This window comes from Tympanuchus pallidicinctus, unplaced genomic scaffold (assembly GCF_026119805.1).
Source record: "Tympanuchus pallidicinctus isolate F22 unplaced genomic scaffold, pur_lepc_1.0 scaffold27, whole genome shotgun sequence".
NCBI classification, from domain to species: Eukaryota; Metazoa; Chordata; class Aves; order Galliformes; family Phasianidae; genus Tympanuchus; species Tympanuchus pallidicinctus.
This window is the reverse complement of record NW_026294744.1, coordinates 7,999,583-8,016,520: the sequence shown is the minus strand read 5'-3', so window position 1 is coordinate 8,016,520 and position 16,938 is coordinate 7,999,583. Positions and strand designations below refer to the sequence as shown.

Below are 16,938 nucleotides of genomic sequence, written 5' to 3'. Positions count from 1 at the left end.
AGGCAGTGTGCACGCAAATTTTTAATGTGCAGAGGAGTTAGTAGGGAAATACTTGCAGTCTCTAAATTTTTGCTTGGATAAGTTAGTGACTTTCTGTTTCAAAGTGTCAGCCGATTTGTAAAAGAAAAAATCAGTGTTACAAAGTGTACTACTTCCATAATGTTCCCAGACATCTTTATTAACTTACTGTTATGTTATTGCACTAAAAATCAGACATTTTCTAGGAAGCAATGTGCTCTGGCTTCTCAGAAGTAGTTTTCTGTTTCAAATAATAGCTTGTTTAACTTGTCTTTGTTTTAAAACTTTGCCATCGAAAGAGCTTCGAATAAACTACAGCATGAAATAACAGTGATTATTTAAAACAAACAAAACAAAAAAACCTGGACCTGGCAACCACCAACTTAAAAGGCTTTCGTAGATAACTCTGGAGTGAAAGGTGGAAATTTCATCCACCAAATAATCCTTGTGTAGCAGCTTGGTAGTGGATGTTGACAGAATCGTTGTCCCTCAGTCTAAAAAGTGAGGCTGTTTCTCAAAGCCAGCAAAGTCAACTAATGCTTCTTATTATTGGCTTTACTAACTTGATGCACTGTTGCCAAAAAATCAATTTATAATCATAAGCTAGTACTTAAGCTTTTCCTTTCTCTCTTTATTTCATCTGGACTCTTGCATGCTAGGAATTAAAATTCTTAGTCTGCTTAAAATAAGAGATCTCCTCTAGCTAAACTTCCCTGAAATCATTTATAACATAACTTTGCAACCTGTTTGTATGTATTGTTTTCTTTTCTTCCACCTTGGCTGCAAATTCTCTCAGGTCTCCGCTGGTTCATCCGCCAAGCCATGGATGCCGCTCGACTCACAACAGCCCAATTCACACTGCTACTGGCTCACGACTTACTCAGAACTTCTCTGTGTCTGTTCCCACTCTCATCTACACTGGTACGAGACTGCTCAGACTCAAGAGCTGGGGAGAGGCAGGCCACAAGGCACAGTGGTCGCAAAGTGCAGGCAGGCAGGCAGTGTAGGCAGGTACCACCCATCTTTTCTCCCTCATTTTCTCGTGGAGAAACCTTCTGTTGTCAGTGAAGAACTCTCTGTGCAGCTCCTGAAACAAAGGCAATAGTTTCTTGAAAGTGCATCAGTCTCTTCCACAAAGCCACACTCTTTGTTTCTTTTTAATAAACTTATTTTCTCAGAAATTAAGTAAAAATAAGTTGATAAATCTGAGTAACATTTGCTGTGTTACAATCCTTAGGGGAAATCATGTTTTGATTGGAGTTAACAATTGCTTTCAGACATAATTCAGATATAATACTTTGGTTTTAAAATGGTTAAATGAAGGGTATGTGCCATTTGTGGAAGAGACAACTTTGGAGAGCAGGTAAGTCAATCTGTGCATAAGTGAACTGTTTGTCAATATAGCTGTTCCCATAAAGGTTCTCCTCTTTGCTCTGTTTTTAGCTGTGGCATGCTGTTGATGCTATAGGATAAGGAAACATTTTTTTTTTTTTTCTTAAAATGTATATGTGTGTATATACATAAATGTATGGATATGTATAAACACAAATATAACTTGAAATCATTTTTTCTTCATTAAACTAACTCAAACGTTGTGTATATGACTAGATTTTTAAGCCATGAACTGTTTTCAATTTTTTCTTTTGCATATATATATATATATTTTTTTTGGTCCCATCTCATGCCTTTCATTTGGCTTAATTGTTTCATTGTAGAATATCAGCATCTATCTGTAGAGTGCTGAGTGGTTAAACAGCATTTGCCTTTGGCCTCATCCCCAGTCTCGCACCTAAGGAATAGCTGCTGGCCCTGCCCCAACCCCATCCTGGTGTTTGGATCATGCTGCTGTCAGCCAGGTCCTTTGGCACAGGATTACTGAATGTGTTTCCACCTTCTTCTGGCAGGATTCCCTTCAATGAAGATCCCAATCCCAATACTCATTCATCAGGACCCTCCACCCCTCTGAAAAACCAAACCTATTCCTTTTCACCTTCCAAGTCCTACAGTCGACAGTCCTCTTCTTCTGACACAGATTTGAGTTTGACACCCAAAACTGGTAAGGCGCTTCCACCCACTTTTCGTTTAATTTGTGTTTCTCTTTTTATAATTTCATTCAACCTCTTTTTGCTTTTTGACATTTAAGTTATCAAAATTATGTTGAAATTGGAGACTTCAGGTAGCACTTTTGTGCTTAGGAGAATTTCTGCAGGCTGAAAATTTAAATCCTGCCTTATGTTTCCACTAATGTGGATAACAATTACATTTTTAGCACAACTGAGTTCAGTCCTAAATAAAATATTGCAGAGCATTAAGGGTGTCTGAAGTAATCGCCTTTTTCTTATTTCCTCCATTTCATATTACATACAGATCATGGGATTCATTTCTCACCACAATATGTTAACAGGCAGTTTTCTTACTAAAGCTGTAATTTTCTAGCATTATGCATTGTGCTGTAGGTGTGTACTGTTATATACATATCTCTGTGACTATTTAACTCCCTCGTGCAAATGCCATACTAGAAATTGTGCAGCTGCTGCCTATTAAATTTTCTTGGCATACAGGAATTACATACACAGTCTGGTTGCTGAATGTAACCTAAATAATACTCCAGTCATCATCTAAAAGCATTTTTCTTTCTTCTTTGTTATATCAAAATTTCTTCAACTTGTTTGATTCTTCCCTTCTTTTTTTTTCTCAGTCTATGGTTACAATCATGGCAGTAACAATGTCAGCACAGCTCAAAGAATTATATTGTTTATTATATGGCCAGTGCCCTGAGTTTTACCAGCATAGTGGTAAAGATGTTGCAGAATTGTTTATAAAAGCTCACTTTTTTTTTTTTTAATGGTGTTTTAAATTGTGGTGTTTGGAGCTCAGAACATTCTTGTTTCCATTTGATCATTACAGTTTTTTAAGTATGTTGAAATGGTTGATTCAGCTTTATCTGATAGCATCCCTTCCTTTCAAGAATTTTCCCAAGGAGATAAATGTAATACTGCATTCACATACACTTGTATTAAATGTTTTACTTAGTTTATTCTCCATATTTCCATTAAAAAATGTTCCAGATAAGGGAGCTGTCTTAGTTCTGTCATTTTCACCTTGTTTAAAAAACAAACCCAACCAACCAAAACAAAGAAAGAAAGAAACAAACAAACAAACCCAAAGAAATGACAACAAAGACAAAGAAAGCCAAAAAAAACCACATTACCACTTTATTTTGTGGTCCTTTTGTGTAAATGATGACTATTGTTTGTTTTGTGGAATATTTGAAAATATATTTGTTTTGATCAGATTTTCATGGTAAGGACTGTGTGGTGTAAAGGATTAAAATGTAATGGTGGTGGTTATTCTTAGTTTATGAAGTGGCAACTCGCTGTGAATTCACCAAGTTTTTGAAGCAGCAGCCTTAACTTGGTTACTGGCCGTGTTACGTAGTTGGATGATCCTTGTCTTTTGATTTGTTTGTTTGTAATTAAACCAGATTGTATAATTGCCACCTTTTAGGAATTCTGAAGTATGTAGAGAAAGCAGACCTATGTTCCACCTGTGTTTTTAGCATCAAATCTACCAGTGGGCGTGCTTTTGCTTGCTAGCACTTTTTATCAGCTTTTAACTCTGCTGCTGAATTGTGTCTTGAGATTTGCCAAATGCATTTAAAAATTCACTATCTGGGTGTTACATACTAAATTTTGAATCTCAGTGGTTTAAAGAACAACATCGTTCAGTAAATTGTTTTACCTAAAAGACAATACAAAATGAAATACAAAATATGCTTCCATAATGTACTGAATTCGTTGTGTTGCTTCTAACAATACACAATATGTGTTAGGACCTCTATTTTCCTTTCCAAGAACTGTAATGTTATTGGAATATTTCTGTGTGGAAGCTAGAGAGGTTAGTGCTAAAACAATGTCTGTTGTTGTCTTGGCACAACCTGTTAAACATAAAATTTGAGATACCAAATGAGATTCCTCATTTTTCTGCAATATATGATAGATAGTCTTTTATTTCTCAGTCAGGTAGCTGGTAGGTTCACGTGCTTGCGATGGAGACTGACCTGGAAAAAGAGTGCAGATATCACAATTTCACAGTATGAATAATTAAACAGGGGAGATGGAAACTTGGATCTGCTTAAGTGTCCAGTTTTCAGTAGCTCCAAATCAGGAGACTGCTGTGCTAATACCTTACAGAAAATACAGCTGTGGTTGCATTATATAGTCTGCTCTGTATATGCTCTAAGTAGAAGAAAAACTTTTTCAGATCTGAGAGGATATGTTTTGGTTTGAAACTGGATTTCTTCTGTGCACAGTGATCTATTTTATGCTGCTGCAAACTAATAGAATATTAGGCTGATGAAAAGCGTTGCATATTGTTTGATGTGATATTTGGAGGAAATTGGAAAGGTGGGAACTTCTTTTCTTGGTGGGACCTTAGAATTCAACAGGATATAAGATTCCAAAGAAGTTTTTACCAAAGTGATGAAAGTAATCTCTTAGCTTTTATTCCATAACACCTATCAAATTTTATATACAGTTTAAAAGAAATGTTAGATTATCAGGGATTCTTAGTAAAACGAGATAATTTAAAAATGAAGTTGATCAGTTTGTGATTTTTGATAACCTGCTTCTCATTCATATTGTGTAGCTGTACTGTCCTTCCATTTCTTTGTATGTTGAGGAATAGTTCAGCAGTGAGTGTGGGTTCATTTGGAGGAAAAAAAATGCTTCATTTTGTTTTCTTTTTTCTGTTTCTTTAGTCATCTTCTGAATCTACATCTTTTTGTCTCTATTACTTTCCTCCACAGCACTTTCCCCACAGGGACCTAGGATTTTCCTGTTTCCCAGCTCCCCTACACTCTCATGTGATTCCCCACATCTTAAAAAGTCCTGTCTCCTCCTCTCGGGGTCTAGCCTTTACCCTCTACACTCTAGCCATGTCAGCCCAGTTGTTCTGAGGAAAAGTGTTTCTTTCACTGAAGAGCTGCTTCTGGCTGCTTCTGGTAGGATCAATCTATTATGGCCTTTTAAACATTTTAAGCAAATGTTGTTGCTGTTTGATACAGGGACATTTAACACACAGCCTTCTATAACCCAATGTTTTTGTTAGCCTCTGAAAACTGCTGGCTACATGACTGTCCATACCATCTCTCAGCTGTGCCCTAGAAGCTTGTAACAGCTTCAGAATTTCACGCCATAGAGGATTTGGAGCATGTAATTCACGCTAAAGAACTTCCTCGTTTCCCCTCTCAATTTTCTTTGGTAACTGGACTAAATTAATAGACTTGTTTTTCCCCCTTCTCATTCACTTCAGCTTGTTGTTCCTCTATTTTGCATGGAACAAGCACTTGCTCATTAATTCATTCATGATTTTTGGAATTATGGCTATCAGATGGCTAGCAACTCTGCTCTTTAATGCGCGTCAAGCAAAGTCCGTACAGACTTTTTATTTGTACTGCACTTTTTTCCATTCCATTGGCATGCATTTAAATTATTCAGTTGATATTAGTGCTTTTTTTTTTTTCTGTAGAATGTTTTATTTTTTTTTGTCCAGTGTTGATGCTGTGTTTGTCTGTATTTAATATTGTATAGTCCCTGACAATGATATTTAGCTCAATGCCAAATAGTTAAAAGCAATTAAAACTTGTTTAATGGGACTATACATATACTAATCTTATTGTTTCCTTATCCAAGAACAGCTAAAAATATTTGTTAGTAGTTATAGTCTTTATATAGTACTTGTAATATATATATACTATGTACTTACAGTATGTGCAATTAAATGGCAATGAGAGCCTGGTTATTTTTGACAATGTTAGTAATGAAGTTAACGTATATCAAGATCAGTATTTCTAGATCTCCCTGTATTTTCTTAGAAGAAGTAACTACACTTTGATATATATGTACAACCTCATTCATGTTTATTTGATGCTTAACAACAAGAGAGGTACCTAGCAAGTGTTTTAATTAGTTAGAATTACTGTAAATGAGAATCTTGCCTTCACTCATAAGCGTTTGCACTGCAGTGTGTTTGTACTTCATCTTGCTCCTGACATGTCTTTTTGTTCTTTATCCTTTTTCTCAGTGCTTTCCTAAATTTAGGTGCATATTATTGCAGTGTCCAGTTAGCTCTGATGGTTCTAGAGACGATAAGTACCAGTGATAGCGTATTTTTAGGCATGAAATATTACCAAGAAAATCTGATTCACCAGTACTGTGTTTATTGTACAAAAAACACAGTCTTGGTATGTGCTTATTTTTTATTTTTTTGGTTTCTAACAGTAGAGTGAATGTTATAGTTATACATATAACCTGCATCTCGCAGCGCTTAGTTAACCACATAACATGTTGTTCCTTGACAACAGATCCTTGATGGCAAAGATGTTTATGTATCTGATACATTTTAGAGCTCGTCAGAGAAGTTCCCTACTTAGGGGCTGAGGTGGAAGTGAAATATGCAAAAAAAGAAACCAAACAATTAGTCGCGATATGTGAAAATATAATTTATTTGTTATTTTTTATTTACAGATGATCTGCAGGTTATGTGTATGAAAACGTAGTAATCAGATAAGTGTAGCCGTTTGAAATGCTGAGCAGTATTGCTAAATTTATCTGATTGAATCAAATGAGTGAATATCTCACGGTGCTTATGTTAAATAAATATCACTACCATATAGTTCAGTTTAAATGATTTGTGTTAGCTTTGCAGTTCTCATTTTAGTTTCACTCATGCAGTGTACAGCTACTGCTGAAATAGTGTGCAGTTACTTCCCAGTGGTTAGGAAAGGTGATGTGGTTACGCTGAAACTCTGGGAGGCAGGGATTTTTTTCTTTTTTTTTTTTTTCTTTTTTTTTTAAACCAATAATGCAAGTAGAGAAGTATAGCTTACTATAAAGGAGTGCAGCAGAATTGTTCAAAAGTGTGACGTTACTGGTAACATTGCAGCCCTTGTTAGGTAAGAACTCTGAAACTCTAGTGATGCTGAAACTTCCTGTGGAAAGCACAGGAGGGAGATCTATGTATCTGTTCTATTATAAAATGTAGAGGTTGGTGGCCCTGCCTGCGGCAGAGGGTTGGAGCTTGATGATCCTTGAGGTTCCTTCCAACCCAAGCCATTCTATGATTCTATATTGAAATTAAAGCTTTGTGTTGTACAAAAGAATTGCAAGCCCAGATCTTCAAAGACATGTCAGGAAAACGTCTTAGATCAGGAAATTTTAATCCAAATCTATAATGATTGAAAACACTGCTAGGAATTTTAAAAATAAACTTAAAAACCCATCACCTTCCTACCCTGCCCCACTCGCAAAACTCAAATGCTTAAATGCTCAGCATTTTTTTCGTGGAAATTTAAAGGAATAGTTTCTATGGTTTTCAATCACAGCTTCACGTATTTTTAAATTGAAGTTTGATTGCAAATGATAATATGTTTTTATTTATTTTTTTAAATGTCATTTGTACTGGTGCTCTTTAGGAATGGGCAGTGGGAGTGCTGGAAAAGAAGGGGGGCCATTTAAAACTCTCTTAAGGCAGCAGACTCAGTCAGCTCTGGAACAAAGGGTAAGGCATTTTATACTTACATTTCTGATATACTAAAGAGAAAATTAAGCTTGTATAGGTTTCCTGTTACTGTCTATTTTAAAAGATGCAGGTTTTTTTGTCTGAAAGTTTACTATAAATGTTGAATGTTTAATAGACGTTTAATGTTTATTAGACATTTAATAATTAGAATTCAGGTGAGCTTTTAAAACATATTATTAAAGCCATAAGAGTAGTGGAAGTAAGTGTAATGTATGCACGTTAGTGCTTACACGCAAGTGATTACAGCTGGTATGACAAAACAGCTAAAGCATAAATTACTGCTGTTTGGTGTCTAAGTTATAGGTGTATGTGTCTATTTAATACTCTACTGTCACGTATTTGGTTGAATTTTTGTAGAAGCCAAAGTCAGAAACATTGAAATAACTTCAGACAAGGTGAAAGTCCCATAATTAATTGGGAAAACTGATATTTGGAAGAAAATAGAGTCGTTGCATAGAAGTTCAGAACTTGTGTGTTCTACATGAAACGATGTGTATGTAGACTTTGTAAGATGATAACTTCAACAATTCAGTTCCCAAACAGTGAAAGGAGTTTAGAAGTTTTGGAAGAACCTCTGTAAGACTAAAAATTCAATTTGTTTATATGCTATTGATCCATACTGAATATAAAGCAAAATAAAAACAGTGCTTTAAATTCCTTTCATTTGTTTAAAGATGTTTGTGAGGTCTTTGCAGTATGTTTACAGAATATTCTGGAATGATTGAAATGCTGTGTTATTAACGAGATGTCTTGAAAGAAGAAATGTGGAATATTCTGCTATCTGGGGAAAAAAAATGAATGATTATAATTACAAATCCTGAATACCTGTAGAACCTGTGTAAGTTGTTGAAAACAAAGTCAGCTGCATCTGTGAAATAGAAGTGAATAGCTGCTATTTTGAGTCAAGTGGATGATTCTCTTCTCATTTCTTGTGTTGTCCATTGCTAAGAGAGGATCGCCTCATAGGTTCTGTAGAAGGCGGGTATGTTCTCCAACATTGTGTGACTCTGTACTTTTTTTGTTTGTTTGTTTATTGGTTTTTTGGTTTTTTTTTTTGTATTGAAGATTTCTAAGCAATGATTTCTAATTTTCTTTGTGAGGTTTCTTCAGATTTCTTTGGAATCTGCTTATGCAGGAATTTTGTATATTTTTTAGTTTTTTGTTTTAAAGCATTTATCAGATATACTTTGGCTTAATTTATATTTTGCATGTTCATAGATTTCAGTTATAATTTCTCTTTTAAATAGAAATCCATAGCTTTGCTTTTAATGCTGTTGCTTGGAGGAAAAAAAGATCTATTTCTCTCTCTTTTATCTTTATTCACCTAACGTTTTAGACGTTTCATGACTTATCTATTATTTATTTAGGAAGCTTCTTAAAAACGATTAAAAATGTCAAATCAGTACAGTTAACATATATCTGGAATTTGAATTATTTGCAAATTAGTTTGGTAAGAGCTGTATACTGCCAAGCTGAAGAAATACCATAAAATGAGGTGGAAACATGTTGAATCTGTTACTGATTCTAAGATGATGGATATGTAGCAAAACATGCAGACTATTGACTGACACACACAAAATTGCTTTTGTTGTCTTTCTGATAATTTTATGTTGGATTTGTTTTTTATTGCACTTGCCCTCTTTCAGTTACTTAGAATGAATAAGAAAGGTGGGGGAGACGTTTAGCTCAACACGTCTTTAGCACTCAGAAGAACGTTCTGTCTGTTTCACTGTTCCACATGTACACAGTGCGTTGTAGTTACTTGTGTGGGTTATTTAGGGTAGCACTTAAGCAAAGAGTAAAATTGATGTATGTGTTATATTGCCACATGTGTTGAAAGTATAGTAAGCTCTTTTGAATCTTAGGTAAGATCATTTGAGCATATGGGTATTGCTAAGGCATATTATAAGCAGTTCATGTAACTGGATGTCTTGTCAGCTTTTTTAATCAAGTATGTGTTAGTCTGTTACTTAATAAACTGAATTGGAAATTAGAAGAGATTTTGTTAGAAGAATTATCTTAACTGTTACTTTTTTTCCTGGGAAAGTACACCAGCCATGGAAAATGTGTACATGTGTTGTTTAATACAAATGTATTTTTAGCAGTTCACAGGATTCCTGTTGATTGCAAGTGTTAACTGTATGACACAGCTATCTTTCTGTGTACTTCTGCCTAGAAATGTGTACTGCCTCTGTCAGTAGGCAAATATTAGCCTGTGTTTTCACACATGCAGTCAAGCACTGCTCTTGATCGTAATTCATCTCTCTTTCAAACTCAACTTGGACAAATGCTGTTAGTCCTCTGTATTTGCATTCTGCAAGTGCTTGAGAGATCTTTATTGCTCCCTTGACAAAACAGAGATCCACTGATATTCATCTGTGAAGAGCACTGCTGGATCTCTGTTGTGTTACAACGCAGTTCTCTCTCTGATTCTTTTGGCTGCACTGCTGACTTAAGCAACTTTTCTTTCCAGTGACTTCTTACTCCTATCCAGGGCACCCCTCAGTTCATTTGAAATAAAAATTATGAGATTATTTGGCCATCTGGTGCGAAGTTGATACACTAAAGAGAAAATCAAGCTTGTAGTAGATTTCCTGTTACTGCACAGCAAACATGTCTAGAATAAGGTAACTCAAACAGGAAGTGAACAGTATTTTGGTTTGGATGGCATCTCTACTCTGGCTCAGTGCCGAAAGCTCCATGAATGTGTCAGCATCATGGGTGATACCTGAGGGAGTGGCACCGTGGTAGGAATAAGGGAATGGCTGGATAGAAAGCTGAGAACTGCTTCCCTGGCATTAGCACCACAGTATGTGTGCATATGTGGCCTTGTTCCATGTGCTTTTTCATTATTTTATGTGTAATGTATGTAAAATATAGTTTGAATACTAGCAATACATGTATGTATACACACAAGCATTTTAAAGCAGTATATTAAACGTGGCAATTACTTTCTTGTAGCCTCATCAAGCTTTCTCCAAATGCTGGCTGTGAAATGTCAGTGTAGTTGCAAGGATTAAATCAGTTATGTACTTTTTTGAGAGTCCGTGCAATGAATAACAATAACTGAGAAATGATGTAGTGAATTAGAATCACACAATATGCTGAATTTGACAAGACCTACGAGGATCACTGAGTCCAGCACCCAGCTTACCATTTAGTATTGGTAAAATAATTGGCTGTTTTCAGTTGTAGCTTGGAAAATTAAGGTCATCATGTCTTCATACGGGTGGGAAGATTCTGTGTTCGTACCACTTTATTTTGAAGGTCCATTGCGAAGTACAGTAATGGAGGAAGTTTATAATACACAACTATAGCATCTGGTTCAAAGGAAATCTGTTTTCTATGCAACAGGAATGGCTTTAAACTTTAAACTTCTTGAAGTATTACAGATCACCACGTGTAGTTGAGGCTGGGTTTTGTGGTATATTGACTAATAAGATAATAAATAAACCCTCTGAGAGAGCTGGGTTAAAAATAGAAATAAAAGGCTATTGTAATAAGTGACAGCCTACTATGTGCATCAGAAGGAGCGAGACACATCGTTAAGGGAGTAAGAGCATGTTTGATATTTCAGTGAGTTCTTTAGAGTTGTTTGTGTGCAAAATTAATTGAGAGGACATAGGTCTAATTTTAACATATTACATCTATGTGTATTGATTGAGACAAAACGATGCTGTTATTTATTCCTAGTTTGTAAGCTAAACAGGCTGGGTGTCTGAACATGTTAAGTTTACTTGCAGTGTGAAGCCTTACAAAAACGTGTATAGCAGCTTCTGACTGCAGATTAATAAGCATTTGATTTCCTTGTACTTCAGAGCGCAGAGTGAAAACATTTACTTTGTTCACTACATACACTAAGCATAGCCTAAGAGTGAATATATATTTCATACAGATAGCATGCACTGAACTTTCTATAATCAGTTTTTACTGTTCTAAGAAAGCTAGTTATTAATTTTTAAAATTACTAATGCAGGATAACTATTCAGGAGACACAGCAAATGTATGTTTGCTATATATATGTTTTGTATATTTTTAAGTTACACATAACGGTTGTCATGGAATTATTACACAGGAGAAAAAATATTGTCACTGTTGTGAATCACTGAACAGTTGATGAAACTGTTCTGGGATTTGTATGTTTTTTTTGGCAGAAAACTGTACAGGAAGGAAGTAGGTTGTGTTGTGGTCAGGGTCTTTGGCTGCTCTGACAACTTGCAGAGCACTTCAAGATCTGGTGAAACCTTCTGGTGGAATCTTTTCTCTACTCCTCTGTAGAGATACATTGGTGCTCCTGAAGACAGATCAGCCGGGCAGGTTCACAGATTCCTCTCATGAAGTCCTACTTTTTAGTCACTTCATGAAACACAACTACAGTAGTTTGTTTTGTTTTGTTTTGTTTTGCCTGAGGTAGTCAACATTGTTATTATTGATGACAAAATTTGCTGCAGTTTTGAAATTCTGTAAAAGTGAAAATACAGAAAAAAGGAAGTTCTTAAGAATTGTAAGAGTTCTAGTAAATTTCACATGGGTGGTAGTAATCCTGAAGTGGTCATTTTAAAAGTTGCCTTGGACTTTTGTTCAGAAGGGCTTTTCATGCCATGTATTGCTGGAAGAACCACAATCCTCATTTAATTTGCAGCATGTACACTGTTTAGGTGGAAGCTCAGCTACACTGTACTGTTGTAAGTGCTTTAAGTATGTGAGAAAGGAACCTGTACTGTACTTTCTCTCATATACAGTTACGCTGTTTATTTTATCCATTTAACCAATCATCACTATACAAACTACGATTGCATGATTTTTCTTTGTATTTTTGCCTCTCCGTTGAGAATTGCTGAACACTAACCTGTCACCTTTCCCCCCATAAATGTGCTATAGAGTGTAATACTGTAGAAAATAAAATCTTGCCATTTTTGGGCTCACCACATTTGAATATGAAGGTTTTTGTCATGTATGTAATGAAAAATTGCTATTATCTCTTAATGACCTTTTGTATTAACATTTTCAAACTGTTGCTAAATCTTATTAATTGCTGATTTCAATTATGAATTTGTAAAAATCATTTAAACAAATGAAATTGGAAATGAATTTCCTTGGTTTGAGAACTTAGTTGTATTTCATAGAAGACTTAAGCTTTATTCCAAAGGATGAATATTTACTACTTATCTTTAGAGCTTTTGTCACTCGCAGAGCAGTCTGCTAATATATTTGTAAATGTGTCCTCCTGTACTAAGACATTCACTGTTCTTACAGAACTGTAGTTAGCTTTACCCTGTGCTTCAGTATTGAACTGCATTAATTTGTAACAGTAAGCCCTGGAAAATGGAGAAAAATAATCCTTTATTTTTTATCAGTTAACAAACTTGTGTTGCTTAGCTGCCTTCTTAAAGGCAGACCAATAAAAGCTTTGTTAACTCAAACATGTAAAGCTTTGATTACTAATTAATACTATGTTAGAATGCAACTCTATGGGGGAAAAGTATTTTTACATTTTTAGAATAACTCTGCTTTTCTTACACTGTTGGTCTGTGAAGATGTATGGTTACATAGTGCCTAGTAAGCCTGAAGGATACGCTTGGCCCTCTGTAACTGCTTTATTTGTATTTCAGGGCAATGATCAGTTCACTGCATGTTTAGTGGCAGTTACCAGTAGTTGATGAACAGTCACTGATGCTTGTTTTTACTCGTGACAGGAATTTCCATTTTTTACCTTGACGGCCTTTCCACCAGGCTTCCTTGTCCACGTTGGTGGTGTTGTTAGTGCCCGTTCTGTGAAGCTCTTGGATCGCATTCACAATCCTGGTACGTTGACACAGTACGTTTCTCCTAAGTTCTATCGTGATGACCACGTACTTCTAATCCTTAAAATGGTATGAGGTAGTTGTATTTTTATTAATAAAAATACATTCTAACAGTGTATATTAAGAGCAATAATTGAAGCTTGAAAAGTAGTAGGCATTCAGAGGGTTTGTCTTCAGTGAGAAATCTCTCATCAAGTTAGTGAAATTCTGATAGGACATGGGATCCATTAACTTCACACCAAGAATTGTCTTTGAATTATCGAGACTACTTATTTTTGGCTACTTTTGAATATTAAAGCATGGGGCAAGATTTCCTTTCAAACAAAAATCGGATGAAATACTTATATATACTTATAAATGTTTTCTAATTTTTAGCTCTTTGAAATCCTTAAGGACTGATCTCTGCATTCTAGCTCAATATGTGTTTTTAACCTCTGTTGATAAAACCTTTGGAGTGTTTTGTTTTTACTTAAAAACACACACAGAACAATTTTTTTAGTGTTTTTTGTCTAATATTTACCTAGGAACTCCAGTAATGGAACATGTATTTTGCATGTTTCTGAAATCAGCAGTATGAATACTTTTGGTGTTACATTAATTGATACAAGTAGAGGTGCTCTGTAAAAAGTTGGAGTTAATCAGTGCACTTAAAATGTAAGCAGATGAGAGAATACAGTAACACCTGTAGTAATTTTGCATGCACTGGCCAGGAGTAATAGAACATAAAGTTTGTGCAAATGCATCTTTTTCCAAAAAAAATTAGGAAAAAAAACAACAAGAAATCTCCCTTTCCTTCAAGGCAGGTAATTCTTAAAGCAGGAACATCGTTCCTGATTATGCTGACAAAATGAAATAAAATCCCAGACTAGATTTGAATTCAAGTAAACTACTTTACGGAATTTTTAAAGCATCTGAGTACAGAATATTGTTCTTTTTTCCCTATTTTTAAGCTTTTGTTTATGAAGTAGAGAAAATATTGAGTAATGTCTATGTATAATTTGTTTGTTCTTTTTTGATACAAATTTGTCTCAAGTGTCTGTATTTTAACATATGTGATACAGATACGACATTTCATGTACAGATAACATTTGTGATACAGAACACTTACCTATGGAATGTACTATATGATAAGACAAAATGAAAAAACTGGAAGTGGGAGAAGAATGTAAAATAGAGACACACATTTGAACTGTTAAGTGACTTTTTGCAACTTAAAGGGGTTTTTTGTGATTTTTGGATTGCTCCTGACGAGTGTATGTAACGTACTTCATACTTCAAACTCAGCATATTGCAAAAAAATGAAAAATGAAAGAGGGCAGTGAAAGGACGTGCCAGTGGGAGGGAAAGTGAAGAGGTAGAAACAAATTCTGTTATGGTGATGGTCATACAAAGCATTTCAGTCAAGTTTGTAAATTAATTGAATTACTTAAGCTGGCAAGTGAATATGCAGGAAATTGTAGAAGAGGAAAAAATACTAAAAGAGGTTGTTTGAGAACTTACGAATTACACAGTAATTGCTGTTTATTGTATACTTTGATCACGCCTACTGCTAGATTGCTATAGCATGCTCCTTTTTTCCCTTTCAGCCTCTTATTAACTCTGCTGTCTGTGTCTTTCCAGTTCCTGTGGAGTGATGTTGTCAATTGTGTTCTTGTTGGTAGTTTTTTTATTTTTTCACTTTTCTGCTCCTATAACTGATCTACTAATTTGCTGTTTTGAACTCAGCCTTTGTCGGAATTATGGGTAACACAAGATCATACAAACTGCTAGACTGGAATAGTTTCAATTCAGGTATTTTACTAGTCATTCAGTACTACATATGCTGACAGAAATTATGGCAGCTCAGTGAAGTTCTTAGATATGCTGTAGGATATGAATTAGGTTAATGCTTCAAATTTAAATCTGTTTAACAGTGACATGCCTCAATGTCTTGTTCTAATGTTGTTGAAGGCTTTCTTTAAAATCACAAAACATTGTTTTAGTATAAAATAGTATTCCTAAGATTAATATTATACTAATCCAAAAAGCCTTGCATCTAGAAAACAAGTGAGCTAGGTAAGGAGAATGGATTCTGGTTTTACACAGTTGGGATCATGTCAAATGTGATTTTTTTGTTGTTGTTGTTTTGTTTTATTTTGCATGATATTGCACTTTCTTTAATAATGGCTGTACTTCTGTTAATTTCAGGAAATCAATGAATATGTTTGTTCTAAATATTTGACATAAAGTATGCTGAAAGCAAGAAAAATAGACTAAAGAAGATGGTCTCTTCAGAGAGGGTAGTATGTTGTCTAGAATGTGCTGGTTCATAAATCTTGTATTGTAAGATAGAATTATCTTGCAAGTTTTACAGCAGAATTATTTAAGCTTTTAAATCTCTTCAAAACCTAATGTGAAAAAGCCCCAGTTTTCTACTTTTTATGCTGTTTTAGGGATCAGAGTGTGTAACATCTTTATACAGCTCCAGAGAAAATGGAAGAGTTATGGTACAGTCTACATGAAAGCTGTGTGAAGTACTGGCCTCTTACAGGGAAAAATGAAAACGATCTTTCTTAAAGATTCCCTTTCTTCCTTCTGGAAATATAAAATGGTATGGAAGAAGCAGAGGTGTAACTTCCATGCTTATAATATCCAAGTCAGTGAAGCCTGCCAAGCATTTTGCTATTTTCAAAACCGACACAAAGTACAAACTGAGTACAAAGGCGGAAAGGTGACTTGGAGGGATTCGTTTTTCCCCAGAATCAGACTTGCCTTCTTGTTACTGAAATGTTGCTTTGCACATCTGTATTGTGTCTTTGGAAATTGTACACAGTCATGCTCCAAACTTTAGTTTAATTATCTATATACGTTTTTCATTTTACAGATAGTTCAATTACACGTAGTGTGTGAAACCTCTGGCTAATTTTTTTGTCCTTGTTTCTTCCCAGATTAAATGTCCTGGAACATCAGAATTAGGAGGTTTTATGGCTTTTTCGTTTGTTTTATTTTTGTTTATTTTCTTGTTATGAAATAGAATCTTTTAATTTGAATTTCAATTTTCATATGAAAATAATGTTATGAAATTTTCAGATTTATTATTGGTGTAGTGTAGCCTGGTTCAAGATGTTTCATGTTATTATGGAAATTTTATTAGAATAATGGAGTAGATTAATTGTGTACTGACACTAAACTGCATTAAACGAGGCTAGAAAGGAATGCAGTAATGTAAGCCTACAAAACTAAAGGCCAGCTAGTCATGACTTCATTTCAAAACAATGGCCTAAATTGCTTAGAGGTGACAGAAAAATGAAGACATTAAGTCTGTTATATGTATTTATACCCAAAAGTGTTGGTTATGCAGAAATTCTGGAGCAGAGAAGCCTAAATCAAGCACTAACTTTAGAGTTAATAGTTTCCTGTGAGCCAGAACTGTCTGTATTTCTTTAGCCTTGACACATGTCAGCAGCTCTCTCACTCTGGATTTGTCTTATTGGTCAGGAACTGTGTGAGTTGTATTCACATTTGTTGGTTTTTCATTGCCAGGGATGCTGCTGAA

At 35.0% G+C, this 16,938-nt stretch overlaps 1 protein-coding gene across 21 annotated transcripts in view; it reads left to right on the top strand.

The window, feature by feature from the left end:
- The window catches only part of C2CD5 (C2 calcium dependent domain containing 5), a 64,943-nt gene that overhangs the window by 11,936 nt on the left and 36,069 nt on the right, over window positions 1-16,938 (top strand). For 6 of the 21 annotated variants that reach the window (XR_008208558.1, XM_052690492.1, XM_052690491.1 and 3 more), the window contains exons 7-11: window positions 1,923-2,074; window positions 4,826-5,020; window positions 7,493-7,578; window positions 13,296-13,404; window positions 15,129-15,194. Coding sequence is in view for 20 of the 21 variants with exons in the window: in XM_052690492.1 (XP_052546452.1) it covers window positions 1,923-2,074; window positions 4,826-5,020; window positions 7,493-7,578; window positions 13,296-13,404; window positions 15,129-15,194 (608 nt within the window). In the remaining variant the exon portion in view is untranslated. Of the gene's footprint in view, window positions 1-814; window positions 940-1,922; window positions 2,075-4,825; window positions 5,021-7,492; window positions 7,579-13,295; window positions 13,405-15,128; window positions 15,195-16,938 lie in introns of all 21 variants that reach the window. The other 15 variants (XM_052690501.1, XM_052690503.1, XM_052690507.1 and 12 more) reach the window with 7 other exon arrangements.